General features: G+C 37.8%; 1 protein-coding gene and 1 long non-coding RNA gene across 2 annotated transcripts in view; one reads left to right on the top strand and one right to left on the bottom strand.

The window, feature by feature from the left end:
* The window catches only part of LOC147172762 (uncharacterized), a 32,910-nt gene that overhangs the window by 5,568 nt on the left and 8,383 nt on the right, over positions 1-18,959 (bottom strand). The window lies entirely within an intron of this gene.
* The window catches only part of myom3 (myomesin 3), a 59,669-nt gene continuing 48,167 nt past the window's right edge, over positions 7,458-18,959 (top strand). Inside the window, exons 1-3 of the mRNA XM_086077891.1 lie at positions 7,458-7,657; positions 11,097-11,231; positions 17,789-17,893. Of these exons, the coding sequence (XP_085934017.1) occupies positions 11,125-11,231; positions 17,789-17,893 (212 nt within the window). The 5' untranslated portion in view covers positions 7,458-7,657; positions 11,097-11,124. The remainder of the gene's footprint in view (positions 7,658-11,096; positions 11,232-17,788; positions 17,894-18,959) is intronic.

The following is an 18,959-nucleotide window of genomic DNA, read 5'->3' as shown; positions in this document are numbered from 1 at the left end:
AGCAGTGACTGAATCTAAATTCATTTATGTTTGTGTATTTTTCTGTCACTTTGAGATACAGTAATGCAATCTTTTTAAATCACAGCTCAGATAACAACCAATCACGGCTCAGCTCCAGAAGACAGGTGAGCCATGATTGGCCGCTACATGTCATTTTCAGTCGACAGCAAGTGGCAAAATGGCCGCCCCCTGAGATAAATAAAAATTTTGCTGCTTAACTCATACTCCACAAACGCAATATTAACCAGAATACCGTGTTTATAGTCTAGTGAGGCTGCATAAAATACATTATTGCAAAGAAAGATTTTGGGTGGACTTCCTCTTTAAAAATGTCTTCTTTGACGGTTTATACTAGTCATGCTCCAATCAATCGGCCACCGATCAAGTCGAGCCTTTACACCAAGCTTGTCCTTTTATGGTAGTTCTTACACAAGTACTGATTCCTTGATCCATTTGCCTTTCAAAAGATTGAGTGGCAAACAGCAAAAAAAACATCCATAACTGCTCTGGATGTACGTGATCAATGACCACAGTGATTAAACATGCTAAACTGAAATACACAAAAATCCCAGCAAAGGAGCGCAACTTCCGAGGTGTTTGCGAGGTTCAAAATCAATGGTTTCACGTTGGTTTGATCCAGACAATGTGCACGGGAACAAAGATGCAGATGGAAGGGAGAAACGTCTTTGCAAATCTTTAGAAGGAATGTTTGGGTGTACGCACTTCACTAGATCAGAGATTCCAGATCGATGAAAAACAAGTAAGACACGCTTTGAAGACTCATAACTAGAAATATTAGCTGTACAGCTCTAGCTTGAGAGTCATTCAATTCATTTTATTCCATTTTCATTTCTGTTTTTCTTCCATTCTGATTACGTTTTATTGTTTCGCTGAAATTAACTTTATACGCTGAGATCCAAGCGCATCCCAGCAACGTGGGCCTTTATGATGGTTTTTCAATTGCCCGTCCGTGGTAATAAAAAATAAAAAAAATGGATGAAAAAAATAACACCTATAGTCTGCTTTTGATATCCCATGAGTGAAGGTCTAATTAGTGCTGGTTCGTTGAAGGTGTGTATAGTATTGTATGATGAGGTGTTAAAGGTATAAGGTCAATGAGATTTTCCTGGGAATACAGAGCTGATAAAGCCGCTCTTCGATGTTTGTCTAGTAAAATTTAGAAATTTGCTTTGGGTTGTGATATGAATTTAAAGGGGTGGCTTTGTATCAATGACAAGTATTGCTTTCATTAGCACATCCAGCGATGGCAGAGCAAGAGCGTTGCAACAAGGCTAAGTGATTTTTTTGTTTTTCACTCGTAGAGACAGCACTTCAATCACCAAGCCGCCAAATTACACTTGTCAATTTGGGTATAGTACATCTGTGTATAAGGCGCATGCAGCGGACACATCACCAAACACAAATACCCTCTCATATTGACAATTTGGACGGACAATGCTAGTATTATACCAGAAGGTAACACTTTTGCAGCTCTGCTTACCTCTTAGCTTTGAGGTGTATTTCCCTGTAGTCGTTTCAAAATGTCGGATCTTTGCCCAGGCTAGTTATAGCCGGAGCACCTGATTATGTAAATTAGGTGCACCCTAATATCACAATCTGATCAAATTTAGAAAGGCTCGACCTACAGACATTTTTGGAACTATGCAGCTAAGAAATAGATAGTAAATGATACATGAATAACTCATTCAAACCCAAAGACATGTAAATACGTTTTTAATATTTTGTCCGTCACTCCCAAAAACGTGGTTATACGTTTTTTTATGTTGTTCATGTTTATGCTGTTTTATGCAAGAGCATACAGAAGGCTTTGATGCGGCTTCTGACATGAAGAAGTGGCTAAAAGCAAGGGTAGGTATTACAAAAAACGGCCAGCAGGTGGCAGCAGAGTATAAGAGATCAGCCAGGGCCATGTTGCAACAAGCTCTTTTAGACAGTGTTTTCAACAGGAATGTGAATAATGATGAAACTTAGCTATATTCTAATGCTAATTTCTGCAAAACAGAAACAAATATACTTTTTTTTCCTGATGAAAAAAGAGACTATTCTTTCTTTTGGTAGGTTCCATGTTTTTCTAGCAATAGAACATTATTATAAGAATATAATATTATTTGAATATTCTGTGGGACTTGCAAAATCAGTCAAAATCCAGTAAACCAGCCGGGAGCGAAGGGGGTTGCTTCAGTGAAAATGGCTGGGAGTGAATGAGTTAAAAATGCAATTTAATAATAACTTTAAATGAATAATTATGCATACATATCGCAATTTGGTGAAATGTATAACGGCTCGGTTTCAGACACATTTTCAGATCTAGGCACCTAATAGAGGAATAAAGCCATAAACAATACATTGTTAAAAGTACAATTTAATAATTAATCTTTTAATTATATAATTATACACATTTTTGTAACTAGGCATCTAAAGATGAATAAAACAGTAGCTAAGAAATTATTTTTTTTATTAAAAGTTTAATACAAATAATAATGTAAAAATTTCAAAGTATATTTTTATTTAATGTGTCACCTTTAAAATTATTACTCGTGAGTTATTGCAGGTTTCTAGGGAGAAGTGACAAAGAAACAAGCTTCACTAAGAGAAAGACAGCAGGAGCCATTGCTTGATCTAAGAATAAAAATCTATTGCTTTTTCCCTTTGTGTTCAGCGCTGCTGATTCCCATTGATAAACCACCAAACATGCTCACGGATCAAACCAAATAGGGTTAAAACCGGATGCCGGCAAGAAGCTGGAAACGATCGCTTTGCAAAATGCTTCTGTTAGCTTGTTTTTTAACAAGCCCTTATATTGGGCCCGTGATAGCGACAGGACAGGAATGTAAGGGAAGGATTGCCAGGGAATGGATTGAAGCTACCTGGACTCTTTAGAGATTTGCATCCATGATTGCTTGCAGCCACATCTTGATCAGACAAAATGGCGACATTACAGAGCGTTCCACTTTCACTTGAGATTAAATGCAAGAGCGTTCGACAGGGGAATAAATGTTTGCAGTGCGCAAAGGCCAAGCACCGCCTTTTATTCATAATACATAAGTGCGAATAGCAAACAAGCATGAATGATTAATAGAGTTGTTTTCAACATTATGCCGTCCACGTCGCACCCGGACAAACTCATTACGCATTTCCTACCTCGGGTGCTCTGCAAGGAAGCAACATGTGATCTCAATGAATACCCAGAGGAAGCTGAACTGCAGCCTTTTATTTATTTATTTTAAGCAACAATTCTATTACCACACAAAATTCCATAAAACATGTGAATGGGTGGGATGTTGAATTTTTAAAATTATTTTAAATGGGATTGGAGAATCTCAACGTTTTCCTTTTTTTTTTTAATGAACAGAATTGTTCTTGACACCTGCCTCAGAGAAACTATCACCATCAAAAGTACAGGCAAGTACAGGGGGGGGCAGAAAACTGACCGTTACTGACTGGGTTATCTCGGCAAAGGAGAAGTGCTCACTATCACTTTCCATTACAGTTTTTTTTTTTTGCAAAAATAAAAGCGATATTGTACTATTTCAATAAAGTACAATTTCGACTCGTTTGTGTTTTCATTGAAGAGCGTTTCGCTTCTGAGGCGCAATTCTCGTAGTGTCCCGTCTCGCGAGATCTCGCAGTTCTATAGGAGGTGATCATGATGTTTACGTTAGACGGACGCCCGGAGTTGTTAAAATTACTTAAAAAACATCTCTCTCCCCTCATCGGGCGGGTTCGGGCATATGGTGTTGGTGTTGTGTGTGTGTGTGCGCGCGCTTATCTTGTGTTATGGTGCGGACAGATGGATTTCAACAAGGACGTGCGCCGTATGTCGCTTGATTGCTTGTTGCCCGGGGTAACGGCCATTTCTCATGCAACGATATGGAACGTGCATTGAACGGCGGTATATTGGCTCTCGAGCTAAATCGCTTTGTCCTTAAAAAAATACTTGTTATCCCCTCAGGAGGCAGCTCCGACGCGTACTTCCTCCTTCCTTTCCTCCGTGACCTGGCGGGGGTCACATGACTACAGGGAATGCGCAAAAAGTGTTTCCATTACACTTTTGCGAAATACTTCTATTTCGACACGTCTCAAAAACCACCTCATTAGAGCGTAAAGGTTTTTTCGAAAATCATGTCTTTCCATTACTTGCCTTTTGCGCAAAACACATCTACAGATTTAGACTTGTTTGTGAACAATGTTTGAGAGAAATGGTGATATTGTGTGCATGGAAGAAGTTTGAGATCTTTGAGTCCATTTCATAAAAAATGGGAGCAAAAACAATCGTGTTGCGTTTATATTTTTGTTGAGTATAGTATGTGATCCTTAGTACAGGCTACAGATAAACAATTTTAATTTGGATCAGATTTTTTGCTTTGTTTTCCCATTAACTCATTCACGCCCAGCCATTTTCCCTGAAGCAATCCCCTTCACTCCCAGCTGTCTTACTGGATTTTGACTGATTTTGCAAGGCCCACAGAATATTGTGTTCGATTGCTATAAAAAACATGGAACCTACCTAAAAGAAAGATTAGAGTCTCTTCTTTCATCAGGGGAAAAAAAGTACATTTCTTTCTGTTTCAGTTTTGCAGCAATTAGCATTAGAATATAACTAAATTCCATCATTATTTACATATCTATTTAGAAATGTGAGTAAAATAAAAAAAAATCAACATGGCCCTGGTTTATCTCTTTTGCTCTGCTATCACCTGCTGGCCGTTTGTGTAATAATCAAAGCCTTCTGTATGCTCTAGCATAAAAAAATATACATTAAAAAAACACACGTATAAATACATCTTTGGGACACTTAAAACATTTAAAATAGAACGTATTTGTACGTTTTTGGGAACAAATTAGTTAAATAACAATTATCTGCAGCGTTGATCAACATAAGTTTTTGTTTTTGCCTGTTGAAAATAATGTGAAATGACAAACATTTTTAACTGTCTCAACTATCATAAACTCTCTCACTCTATCATAGAACTAGACCAGACTAAAGTAAAACCATCAACTATTGACAGACATCTAATGGAGAACTCTTTACAGAGATGCCCCCACCGAATGGTGTTGTATACGTATTGTAGAAGTAATAAAGCCTCATTTTATGATATTCTGTCTAGCTTCTGTGGCAAAAGCTCAAGCAATTTCCGACCACTAGAAAACAAACACGCCCATGTCACTTGACCAAAGCAGATAATTTTCAGTTCAAGTCAGCAGTAAAAAAAATATATATATATATAAAAAAAAATATATATATATATAAAAAAAAAAAATAATAATAATAATTAAAAAAATAATAATAAAGAGCAATGACGATGACATTTCCGAATGAACAATACTGAGCTCTTTATAGAAAAAAAATAAAAAAATAAAAATAAAAAAGCAGTATTCAACTTCCTACACTTAAATCTTAGTAATACTCAGAATTGACACGTTTTTGCTTGATTGCTGAACTTTGATTTTTGCACTCCATCACCACCAACTCTACTCAAGTTTAACGGAAATCCCCTACGAGAAATTAAAGATAGCGCAGATCCCGGGCGGACCGGGATGTCTCGCTAATAAAAGGTAGCCCCCCTCACAGCTGCTTTGTCCCGCTGGTTATTCTTAGTCTGACAGTCATTGCTGGTGTCATGATGAGACGGGCCAGTCTGGAAACCCAAGCACATATTGTGTTGCATATATTCCACAGGCAGGTGCGTTCCCACTTAAGAGCTTATAAATAACCCTCCGACGTCCATATAACGCCCTACCCTTGAGCGGAAAAGTAGCATTTGCTGAGAGAAAAGTCAAGTTATTTTTTCACCCAAAAACTTAAAACTTGCCACTTTTAATTAAAGGAAATTAAAAGTATGTTTATTTCCTTCCTTCTGTTTTTATTGGAGTATTGTTAATATCGCCAACCTCATATCGTGATGTTTGCATATCGTCATATCCATAGTTTGCAACAGGGCGGCTAATGCTTACTCAGTGTGCAGAAAATAGTGTGCCAAAAAGACAAAAAATCTGTGATTATAAAAGAGGAAAATCAGGGTACAAACAAGTGCACATGCAATGATCTCAGAAGTGAATATTAATTGCCGACACATTCTGGGTCCTTAAAAGGGAAGTCAACCCAAAAAAAAATTGGGACAATAATATGTTCTATGCAGCCCCACTAGTCTAAATATGGTATTTTGTTTAATATTGTGTTAGTGGAATATGAGTTAAGCAGCAAAATCCAGCAGTTATTATCACTATCAGAAAACGGCCATTTTGCCACTGATCTCAGATAACAACCAATCACGGCTCACATGACCTCATTTGAGCTGTGATTAGCTGTTACCTGAGACCCGAGCAACATTGAGGTCATCTTCCGTCGACAGCAAGTGTCAAAATGGCCGCTCCCTGGGATGGATAAAAATGGCTGTATGTTGCTGCATAACTCATATTCCACAAATGTAATATTAATCAGAATGTCATGTAGGGATAGACCGATTATCGGCCAGGCCGAATAACAGCGCAGATATTTGGCATTTTGACGTCCTTTTTTTTTTTTATCTGATGGCCGATATTAGATCCATATAAAACTGTGCTAACCTCAGGAAACTATTTATTTAGATTTTCAAATCGCTTTATAAGAGCTGCTGCTGACCCTAGGAACTCTCTGCATCTTTAGTTTTTGTTTGAAAGTAAAACAGAGATACCTGAAAGTTTAACATTTTAGTTATTTTAAAATTTTGGATAAATGTATTTATTGTAGAAAACTGTAGGGAGTTATGACATTTATTTGTTTAGGTTTTCATTTAGTTTTTAATACATATTTATGACCCTGGGAGCTTCCTGAAGTTTGTGTGTGTGACGATTGTCTAAGACTTAAAAAAAAATAAAAAATAAAAAAAAAAATCAACATTTTGCAAATCTAAACATATGCTTTAAAGCATTCCAACAAAGTTAAAAGTTGGATTTTTTTTTTTTAATTTACGCCAATATTTTTTCCCCTTTTACTGAAATTGAATACCAGCTCCAAATATCGGTTAGTGATCTCCTTGACTAGTAATAATCATTACAGGTGTAAAACTACTAAACGAGAAAAGGCCCTTTAACATTTGCACATGCTTTTTTTCTGCATTTTTGGACTAAGTATTGGGGAAAAAGTAAGTTGATCCTTTGATACTTGGTGAAGTGAGAGGCCTCGCGAGCTGCAGAGGTCTTTGGTCAAATTCCGAATGGTACTAACTAGACTTTAGAGAGCCTCCACTGCATTAAATAAACATATCTTTCTCCCAGTCAAAGTTATCAAGGACACATGTGAAGCTCGTTGTTCTCCCCAGAGCATTCCAGCTGTTCCCATCAGCTGCTCTGGTCATTCATCATATCATATCGCTTCATCCCATAGCACAGCACAAGTCTTTTAATTCGACCTGACTACTGTTTATGTATGTGTGTGTGTGTATGTGTGTGTGTGTGCAACTGAGTGCATGGGCAGTTGGTCATGGGTCTATATTTGACGACCTTACAGTGTCGGAGTATTGTGTCGCTTGATCCGGACGGACCACAAAGGGATGAGACGGTAACCGAACGTGAGAGCTTATACGAAGCGAGCGTGTTTCGGCTTCATAGAAACGTTGCGATCCGGAGGATTCTACCTGCTTCCTTGAGGAAAAGAGTAAGTGACTGCCACAGATATTTATTTTTAAATGCATTCTTTCATCCACACACAAATTCATCTTTTGGCATTTAAAACATTTTCAGTGTCTGCCCGAGTGCCCGTGTTCGTCCTTAAAATTTCAATAGCGGTTGTCATTTAAATTTGTAATGAAGTAATGTGAGTGTTGGCTTTGAGCGGGGTTTGCCAAACTTTTTGGGGGTTCAGGTTGCGGATTGTCAGAGCAAATTGGTCTCCGTGGATCCGTACAAAGTCTTCAAGGGCTTGATTATCCTTTCATAAAAAGTAGGGGTTCCAGGCGATTAAAAATTGTAATCGTAATTAATCGCATGACTTCAATAGGTAACTCACGATTGATTTGATTTCTTAATAATTCATAAAATTTAATTAAATTAAAAATATGTAAAAACCGAGTGCAATATTGAATTGTGTTGATGTCATTTTTCTGCCACTAGATGGCATAATTGCATTTGTAAGACATTGGTGACAAGAGAAGAGCGATCTAATCTTTAACATGAAGTAACTTGTGAAAGTCTGCACAATTAAAAAATTGTACAATACAACTTGACCCCAGTCATTATTATTGTGGAATATGTTATTGTGATTTTTATTCTCCCAACTCACACATAATACTTCCGATTTACACCGTTCAACTTGCTTAAAAAAATGCACGTCTTCCGGGGTATTTATCGTCTGATGCCACATTACTTACAGTATTCTTACAATTTAACGTTAAATATCAACTCAAAATTAACGCACTCATTTTAATACCCCTGATAAAAAGACACTTAATCCCTAAATCCGCTTTTGTAAATTATTTAAAAGACAATATTGATGAAGTCTCAAGCTATCCAACGTAAATAGATGAATGGAAGTTTCAGTGGTTATTCCTCTTCAGCAGATAAAATGCATACTCTGTAGCGTTTAAGTCTGGCGATTGACTTGGCAAATAAAAAGCCCTCCACTTCTTACTCCTGATTAACTTCTTTGTTGTTTTCGTGGGATGTTTCGTAGCACGTCTGCCTCAAAATCAAGATGTTCTGGGTGTGAATCTCACGTGGATTTTCTCCAGGCTATTTGTCCATGTGGGCTTTGCAATTAGCTGCCGACCAGTCCAGGGTGTACCTCGCTTCTCTCGCAAAAGGTTAGCTGGGCTAGGCTCCAGCTAACCCGTGACCCTGGTGAGGATACGCGCTATAGAAAACAAATGAATTATTTAAAAATGCCCCAACTTTTGGGTAGTGGTGTTGGCTAAAAATATCCACGGACGTAATTTAGCACAGGTGGCATGCAGATTTTCCGCCTGTCTGGCGCTGTAAAGGTTACTTACAATTTAGAGCGCACGGTAGTCCTCGTTGACATAAAACCAAGGCCGCCTCAAAGGCTGCACCTGCACCACACTGATTAGCCAACTTGTGTTGCCGGCTACAATTTCCCCCTTTCTTTTGCTTATCTCTCGGGTCTTTACATGTTTCTACAGTCTTATTTTTTTGGGATTTATTTTAAAAGCCACAATGGATGCAGGATTTAATTACACACTTAGGGAAGACGGGAAAGCGAGTTTGTTGACAAAGCATTTCCCCATAACAATAAGAAGAGAAAATACTTGGTATTATTAGGTCATCTGTTGACAGTGTAATTTTCTATTTTACTAGTGGCCTTCCCTCTAATAGATGCCACGGTGCGTCATTTAACGGGCTTCAGCTGGAACAACTTGCCCGAGGAGATCAGACATGCATAATGACTGATTCACCCGAACCCTTTGACAGACTGGCAGTAGCACATCTGGAGAATTTGAATGGAAGTTTTTTGAGACTATTAACTCATTTGCTCCCAAAAACGTATAAATAAGTTATATTTTAAATAAAGAATAAGACATATTTATACGTTGTTTTTTTTTGCAAGAGCATACAGAAGGCTTTGATGCAGCTTCTGACATGAAGAGGTGTCTTAAAGCAATGGTAGTTATTATAAAAAACGGCCAGTAGGTGGCAGCAGAGTATAAGAGATCAGCCAGGCCCATGTTGCAACAAGCTCTTTTTGCTAGTGTTTTCAACAGGAATATGAATAAAGATGAAACATAGCTATATTCTAATGCTAACTGCTGCAAAACGGAAACATAGAAAGAGACTCTATTCTTTATTTTGGTAGGTTCCATGTTTGTATAGCAATAGATCACAATATTCTGTGGGCCTCCCAAAATCAGTCAAAATCCAGTAAAACAGCCTAGAGCTGTGGATTGCTTCAGTGAAAATGGCAGGGAGTGAATGAGTTAATGGAAAAGTTGGAGAATGTTCACATAATAATCTTCGTATGTAAAGAAAAAGCACCGTTGCTTTTGGATACAGGTCCATTTTAATTAGTTGAATGGGAAGAAAGCCGTCAGTTCACACAAAGCTCTCGTCTTGTCTTAACACCACCGGGACACAAACAAAGGAGCCAACAGGGAAGGCACATTAGCCTATTAGCCCGTTAGCCTACATGCTCCAGACACGACTTAATTGAAAGAGACACATTATATTTGTGTAAATGGCCGCCGTTGGTAGAAGTGGGCAAATGAAGCTATAACTCAACAGCGACCTGATTTTGTTTGTTCGGTCGCATAAGAACATTGGCTTACCGGGAGCTGCTGTATGATTAATGGCGGCGAGGAGAGCGGCGGACCTCGACGGGAGAGTCATTAGCAGCAAAACAAAAGGGCTGATTCATTTAATAAGGGTCGGAAATAACATGTGTTCACCAGGCCGAAAAACACTTCAGCCCATTGACACTGAATCAACAACGACGAAACAAAAAGCAGTCATTTCAAAGTTGGACATTTTTCTAAGGAAATTAACAGGAATTCGTGGGAAACAATGTGCCAAGTTTCAATTGGCAAAGGTTAATTAAACGATGATCGCAAACAACATTAGCAGCATCTTGGCTATTAGCGATGGGCTTACATATCTGCTTGTGAGACAAAGTTTCCATAACATTTGCTGTAAATTTCCAATTTTCATTCATTCAAATGGAAATTCAACTAATTCATTCCCCAAATTATTCTATTTTTTTTGTCAATTATACAAAAACAAACATTTTAGAAAAATTAAAGATATGACATTTTTTAAACAAAATTTGGGGAAAATTCTAACAAATTAATTGGCTTCATTTCAAAAGAACGTTAGGGAATGTTAAGTGAATATTTGATAATTTTAATAAAAAAATTAGAGCATTTTAAAGGAAACTTAGAAATATTAATTAAGGAAAAATTGTGATAATTTCAATGCATTTTTTGAGACGTTCAATGAAAAACCAAAAATTCAAATCAACATTTTAAAGAATTTATTAACAGATTTATTTGAGAATTTTTAACTGAGAATTTGAGAAATTCAAGCAACAGTTTGAAAATTTTAAGGTAACATTTTCTGAATTTTGACAGAAATGTTCCACTCTTTTGCAGTCCTACTAAGTGCCTGTTGGGGGTTACCATGGAAACCAGGACGACGATGCGTCGAGAGCGAAAGGAAGAGTCATCCAGCATGTCTTGCAGCATGGAGGTGTCATCGCACAGTAACAAGAAGACCTTCACCTCGAGGTGCGAAATCGAGTGTTTGTCCACACCCGAACCCAAGAAATCCGTGTGCTTCCAAGTATCTATCTGCAGGACATTATGAACTGTATACTAAAAACATTAGGAAAAAAAAGTATTTTTTACATTTTCATTCATTTTGGAATTATCTAGCGCGTCACTGTATTCGTTTTTAGTACTTCGTACCAAAGCGTCATGTTTTGCTGGGCAACTTCGTTTTCTTTCACTGATGATGTCAACCACACCAAAAAAAAGTAAAAAATACATTAAAAAAAGGTAATTTTTGAGCAGCTGGGGCGCCAGAAAAATACTGTGAAACAACAGAAAATTACCGTCTTGTAATTCTTGTTTTTTCCTCCCATAATTAAAGTAGTTTTTAACTGTAATTTTAACGAGATTGTATGTAATATAACAGAATATGACAAAAAATATGATTAATCTTTCAAAACAAAAAATAACAGAAAATGTGTTTTTTTTAGTTACAGTGATTTCATGTTATTTTACAATTGACATGTAAAATCAGAGTTTATTTTTGTAAATTAAATGATATTTTAAAATGCAGGGAAAAAAACTGTAAAATAAAAAGTAAAATTCTGTTATTACAGTTTTTTTTTTACAATGCATCTAATTAACGAGATTATTTTAGTTTACGAAAAATAACAAAATAATTTACACTAAAATTGAAAAACATTTTCGTTAATAAAAAAAACGCTTTTACATAAACAGAACCAGATTTTGCTGCAAAAATGTCCTCCATTTTTTTCCTATGGCAATTAATTTAATACATAAGCATTTGGGGTTGATTTTAAATGAATTTATTTCGATATTACAGCACGGCAGTTAGGAATTCAAACCACAAATCTATTTTAAAAGTCAGCAACTTGGCAAACAAGGGATGGAAAGTGAGAGCATCCTCGTTTAGACATTAGGGTTGCGATGCATCTCAGTGGTATTATGCACTGCACTTATTGCAATTCAAAGTCTGTGGACTGGTATACGGTACCTGTATTTGATTTGCAGATGTTTAAAAAAATAAATAATAATTCTTACATTTTTCCTATACAATACTTACCTGTGATGATTTTAAATTTTTTTGTAAAACCTTGCACACAACAAATACAATTTTTAGACACAAAACTTGATACTAAAACTAATAAAAACTAAAGTAAAGCATTTTAGTAAAGACTAAAACTAATAAAACTAACAAACGCACTTTTGAAAAGAATTAAAACTAACGAAAATTAAAAAACAAAGAGTAGAAGAAACATTTACACATGGAAGCAAGCAAAATAAAAAATTGTAAAAAATACAAATAAAAGTCACTCAAGGGTTTAAGGAACGAACTCTTGACCTTCAGCTTGGGAGACCGATCTACTCCCTGAGCCACGCAGCTCCTGCTGTGTGTTAGTATATCGCTCATGTCAGCTGGAATCTTCTTAACTCCAAGGGTCCAAAAACGATGGTTTTGGTCTCCTCTTGGATGTGAGCAAATAGTAAGAGGGGCATAGCTCAGGTAGTAGTGTCTCCCAAGCTGAAGGTCATAAGTTCGTTCCTCAACCCTTGAGTGAATTTTACTCTATTTATTTTACTCTCCTCCAAGTGTACATATTACTCTAAAACGGAGTCTATCTAGTCCCACTATAAATAGAGTCAAATTTACTCTAAATTGAGTCAAATTTACTCGAGAGAATTGACTGTGTACTAGTTATCTGACCATGGGATGCTGTGTTGCTGGGTTCTTTATAAAAGGCTCTGATTGATATGGCAATTTTGCCGTATTTCTGCGTGAAACCGGAGACTTTGTGACTCGTCAAATCCTCTCGTATCACTCCACAGAACGTTAATGCCAAATTCAAAGATGTAGCCCGAAGGCTTGCCTGAGATGAGCTTCAAATGGGAATGTGACGGACAGAAGAAGAACCCAAAGACAACGCGCCTCCAGTCAAAAAGTCTGCAGCAGACGTGATAGCGGGAGGTAGCGTTGTGAAATTTCCTCCTCAGTGGAAGGCGTTCAGATTTGATTTAAGAAGCGAGCGCTTGTCGGACTCGCTAGCCCGCGTACCATTTTTCCCCTTTTTTATTTCCCCTTTCTGCAGGAAATTGAGGAAGCTGTTATTAATGTTGGCAAAGCGCAAACAAACAATGCAAGGTGGCGTACGCAGCGTGCACGCTCGTGTGTTTGTCAGTCGTTTATATGCATGTGACGGCGTATGCGTGCCGGAGAAATACTGCGAGGGGCCACGGGCTGCACGCTACATAATTCAACGGCCTCGGCCTTTCAGCTTACTCTCAAAGGGAGTCTATACAAAGAAGAAAGAAAGAAAAATAAGACCTAAAAAAAAAAAAAAAAAGCAGAAGTTGTTCTGTGCGTGCCGTGATGAAACACGGGGAAAATTTCCCAGGCTTGGAAACAAAAAGAAAAACGAGAAGTGGCGTGCAGATTTGCATAGCCATTTGTAAAATAAGGGGCTTGGTTGAAAGCGACGCCTCGGGACTTAGAGGCTCACAACGGAAGCTGGCTGTCGCACCTGAGTAAATATATGAGATGTTGCTTGTTTTACGAGGTAACAACAGCACGTTTGTGTCACACTAAAAGTGTTTAGCCCCCAAATGTTAGTGAAATAAACTAACATTTGTAACAAAGTACAGACTTAATAAGGGGTCACCAATGGGGTGCCCGCTTGCTTTAGCTAGCTGCTTCTCCAGTGACCAGGATGCCTCACGTGACCTTGATGACGACGACAAAAGGCCCCCCGCTTGTTGCGAGGCCCGCAAAGGTCAGCTAACTCGATTGTGGTGCGCTTTAAATGGACACGGTGCTTTGGTGTAGACTTACACGCGTGTCTATTGTCTGCAGGAGTGTCTGTCTGAATGCATCCTTACTGCAGGGTGGGAAGTAAAGAATTACAAACATTTTGTTGTTGTACTTAGTAGACGTTTTCAGGTGTCTGTACTTGAGTATTTTCTAAGGATAGACAAAATTATCGGCGCCGATATTCAGCATTTTGACAAATATCGCCCATTTTGAAGAATCCTACGGCTGATAATAGATCCATTTAAAAAAAAGTGTTCAGGCCATGTTGGGCGAACATTTCACCTGAAAGTATGATTGAAATGGAAAGAAATTGAAAGATGAAAGTAAAAGATGTTTTTTAAGATGAAAGAAAAAGAGGGTACATACCGTCCACTTGTTATGCATAGTGCCCAGGCCCGATTTTAGGAGCCTACGTCTATGTCTGACCTGCTGTATTTGTTTTAAAAGGCAACAACTTTTTCATTTATTTTCAGTTATTTATTGTTGTTAAAATAAACATTTTCAAACAATGATGTGATTTTTTTTATGCCTATAAGAATAACCGTCGAACCGCGTTTTATATCCCTCGGACTATAATCGTACACTAAAATCTGAAACCGTTGCACCCCTAACTAAACAAGATACGCACCAAATCCTCTTTGACGCCTCTGCATGACTGCGGAGATCGAATCCCCAGCAAAACAACCAGTACATAGCATACATAAAGAAGTTGTCACTATCATGTAAATACCCATTGAGCTTTATTGTCTTAAACATCTCGTGATCACATCAGTGGCCCCTGTTCTACCTTATTATATAAGCTCCCTATTGACCGTGAACGTGAGTGTGCGTGTGTGTGTGTGTGTATGTGAGGAATAAGCTCATCAGCTTTATCTCACTTAAGCGAAAACGGGTCATGTGGTGGATTCGATATTTTTTTTTTTGCCACAAGAGGAGAGAAGGCTTCTAGAGAAAAGAGAAAGGCTCAAACAAACGTCCTTAACACTGATCTCTCAAAAAGGAAGGCTTCATTTGCAATACATACACAAAAGCACAGAATAGCTTGCGGTGGAGTGCGTCGAATCCGCAAACGCCGACGTAACGTTTCGGCAAGCGTGAACACCAACAAGTCGCAAAAAACGAAACTCACTGGCTGGTTTATCCACAAGCGTCATGCTGACACGGGATTAGCGCTATTGACATTTCAAAGAGCGCCTGCCTGTCAGACGCTCTCAACGACACTTTGTTGTTTTGTTTGCGTTTGTTGACTTTTGCGCCTTGTCAAAAGAGCAAAAAAAAAAAAACATCATCCCTTTAAGCTCCTTACTGTCTGAGAAGATAAGAGTTGTCATTTACCAGGGGGTACATGAAGAAATTTAACTTTGAGGTTTTTTTTGCCCATATTATGTTTCTCGAGGGAATCGGCTAATGCCTTCTAGTGGCAGAAGAGCGAATGAAGTGCCACCTTATTTCACCGTCGTTGTTCCATATAAACCAGGGGTGTCGAACTTAGCTCAGGGACCACATGGAGGAAAATATATTACCAAGTGGGCCTCACCGGTAAAATCATGATATATCATTTAAAAACAATTCATGTCAGTTATACACAGATTTTTGCAGGCCAACCTTAAACACTTCAGCCCATTGACACTGAATCAACAACGACGAAACAAAAAGCAGAGTCATTTCAAAGTTGGACATTTTTCTAAGGAAATAAACAGGAATACGTGGGAAACAATGTGCCAAGTTTCAATTGGCAAAGGTTAATTAAACGATGATCGCAAACAACATTAGCAGCATCTTGGCTATTAGCGATGGGCTTACATATCTGCTTGTGAGACAAAGTTTCCATAACATTTTCTGTAAATTTCCAATTTTCATTCATTCAAATGGAAATTCAACTAATTCATTCCCCAAATTCTTCTTGCTAAAACCTCATGAAATTATTTTTGGGTGAATTATACAAAAACAAACATTTTAGAAAAATTAAAGACATGACATTTTTTAAACAAAATTTGGGGAAAATTCTTCATTTCAAAGGAACGTTAGGGAATGTTAAGTGAATATTTGATAATTTTAATAAAAAAATTAGAGTATTTAAAAAAAAAATTAAAATATTAATTAAGGAAAAATTTAGATAATTTCAATGCATTTTTTGAGACGTTCAATGAAAAACCAAAAATTCAAATCAACATTTTAAAGAATTTATTAACAGATTAATAGTAAATAGCGGGGCTCAACTGTAAATATTGTTCCCAAAAAAAAAACACACACAAATGCGGCAACACTTTGCCCGTATGAGTTCCTGTTTTGCATATACTGTTCCCAGAATGCATTGTGTGGCGCAGTTAAGGAAGTTATAGGACGTTAATCCATGTCATATGCGTTTGTGTTACCAGTAGCTGAATCTGTGTCGTATTTAGCACGTTTATGTTGGTCTATGTTTTTATTTTTTTCAAAAACCGTAACTTCCGGTTGTGTGTAAAATAACGACATCCAGGTCAATTCCGTGCACAAGTTTCGTTTCTCATCTGAAACTACGAATTTATATGTTTTGATTTTGGCTGTCATTACTTATTTTTTTACTTTATAAGATCATCTGGCGGGACAAATTATTATTTGTGAGCCTGATTCGACTCACTGGCCGTACGTTTGAAACTCCTGGTATAAGCGAAACCAACACATAATATAGGGACAACGTCATCCTGTGAATATTCCAATTTAGGAGGTCGGCGACGGGCAAGTAAAAATGTAAAGTGGTCTGCGGAACATTTGCAGGTAGTACAAAGGCGGAGCACAGCACACCAAAAAAAAACAATCGACTCTTCGTCACACACCAAGCGATTGAGTACCGCACGTAAAAAAAAAAAAAAGGGATTGTGTTTTGAGGCTTCACGTACAATATACACTGTATTATAATTTTCTTTTAACCACAAAAACATTTGTCAAAAAAGATGCAGATTGCCACAATCAAAGGAGAAGCTGGGAAAGGGATAATGTTGTACAATGAAAATTATGCACACTCTAAAAACAGTTGGGTCAAAAATAACCCAACTATGGGTCAAAAATGGACCGATCCTCTACTTGGGTCAGTTTGACCCAACTTTCTGGATTGTTTTATACATAATGACCAAGTTAAGGATCTGACTAATATTTATTTATAATAAGTTGTTTTACACTAAAAGCTGGCTCAAATTGACCCATAAAGTGGATCGGTCCATTTTTGATCCATAATTGGGTTACTAGTTTTGACCAAACTGTTTTTAGAGTCCATAGTCTTAGGCGGTAGTATCAAAAACGTAACATAGGCAAGAATATGTGTGAGGGAAAGTTTCTACCTCTTGGGTCAATATTCCGCCTTTGCTGGCTTGTGTTTAAAAGGCAAAGACAAATAATTGCCTGATCTTCCATGACAAAGCAATCAACCTTTCTGTCAGATAAGCACCTTTGATAATGCGCATTAAACAAAATTTAATGCATTTTTGCAGCTTTTTTACGTCGCTGTTAAATCCACTCGCAATGGTAGGAAGAGCTTCTACGAGGTAGTATAACGGAAGAAGTTTATGTACATGAGCAGACAGCAGGTGTGATGTAACTACATTTTGCTTCCCGTCTGAAATGTATTTTAAACATCACATAAGTTGTGATCTTCTGTTACGGCTCTGATGCAAAAAAAAAAATCAAAATAAATCTCACGTGTCAAATATAAATCAATGCGTCGTCTTTTTGATATCCAACTTCAATCACTTCCATTGTCTCTATTTGACAGTGACGAGGAAGTCCCATACTCTGATCTTGTTCCCATCATCCCCGCTGACGTGATGTCCGTTAAGGAGATCCTGGACATGGAAAGCATTCCCCGCCACAGGACATGGTGAGATATGATCGAGTGGAGTGCGTTGCAGATCTGTCTGGTATGTCGAACAGGGACGGGCATTAAACTATATTTTCTATTATTAATTCTTCTCTGATTGTTATGAAGTCGTGTTTTTGTTAAGCAGATGAATGCTGCCTAGAGCTTTGGAGTGAAGGTCTGAGTTGTGGTGGCTCTCTTTTCTTTTGACAACAAACTTGAAAAATATTATGGGGGGGGGGAATGCGCAAGTACAGTATAATGCAATTCATGGTAACAAAAATCATCATCAGAGAGAGCAGTGGTTCATATTTATGAGACAAGGCCGAACCAAGCAAGCGTTCAGTGCTCTAAAAAAAAATAATAATACAAAAGAGGGTGAGAAGGGTGCTGTTATTCTTGATAATTGGGGCATTTAGACAAAAGCAACGACAAGACATCTGGGAAGTGTTTTAACTTGTGAAAAGAAAATGTCATAACGTACCTCCTTTCAGATTATTCAGATTTGCAAACCAAACGTGCTTTCCGGCACAGCTGATTGATCTTCCGCGGCACAAAGAGAACGCAATTAAATAAATAACAGCAGGCAACACATTTGGGACCTTAAAAGACAAGTGTAAGACAAATACATGTGATAAATGAGAAGTGGTGGCACCCAGTTGGAGATGTAACTATGGTGACAGGCGCAAACATTTCACAAAAGCCATGGCGACCACGTTTCAATCAGCAAATCAATCAAAGCCACGGGTGGCAAATTTCATTCCAAATCTAATTTTGTGAAGGCTTTTTGTCGTCTCAAATGGAAACCATTGAGAACTTGATGACTTTCTTCCGGGGTAAATCACTGGAAAGCTCTCCGCTCCCTACTTTGTGACGTTGGAGTGGATTCAAATCTTTCGCTCCTTTTTCGTGCATGGAATTAAAAAATGGATTTCCCTTTCTTTTACGACAAAACGTCGGAAGTCGGGGCTGCTCTTCCTCCCTCATCTATCTGCGGAAGGCCAGCTTGCGGACACGTGTCCTTATTCACCGAAAAGGCCCTCGAAGGAGTCAAGGGTGCTCCCATTCATCCATCCATAAATACAAT

Source organism: Leptonotus elevatus, chromosome 6, assembly GCF_054856555.1.
Source record: "Leptonotus elevatus isolate MCC_2025b chromosome 6, RoL_Lele_1.0, whole genome shotgun sequence".
NCBI classification, from domain to species: domain Eukaryota; kingdom Metazoa; phylum Chordata; class Actinopteri; order Syngnathiformes; family Syngnathidae; genus Leptonotus; species Leptonotus elevatus.
Note: the sequence above shows the minus strand (reverse complement) of the source record. Positions and strands in the feature narration are given on the sequence as shown.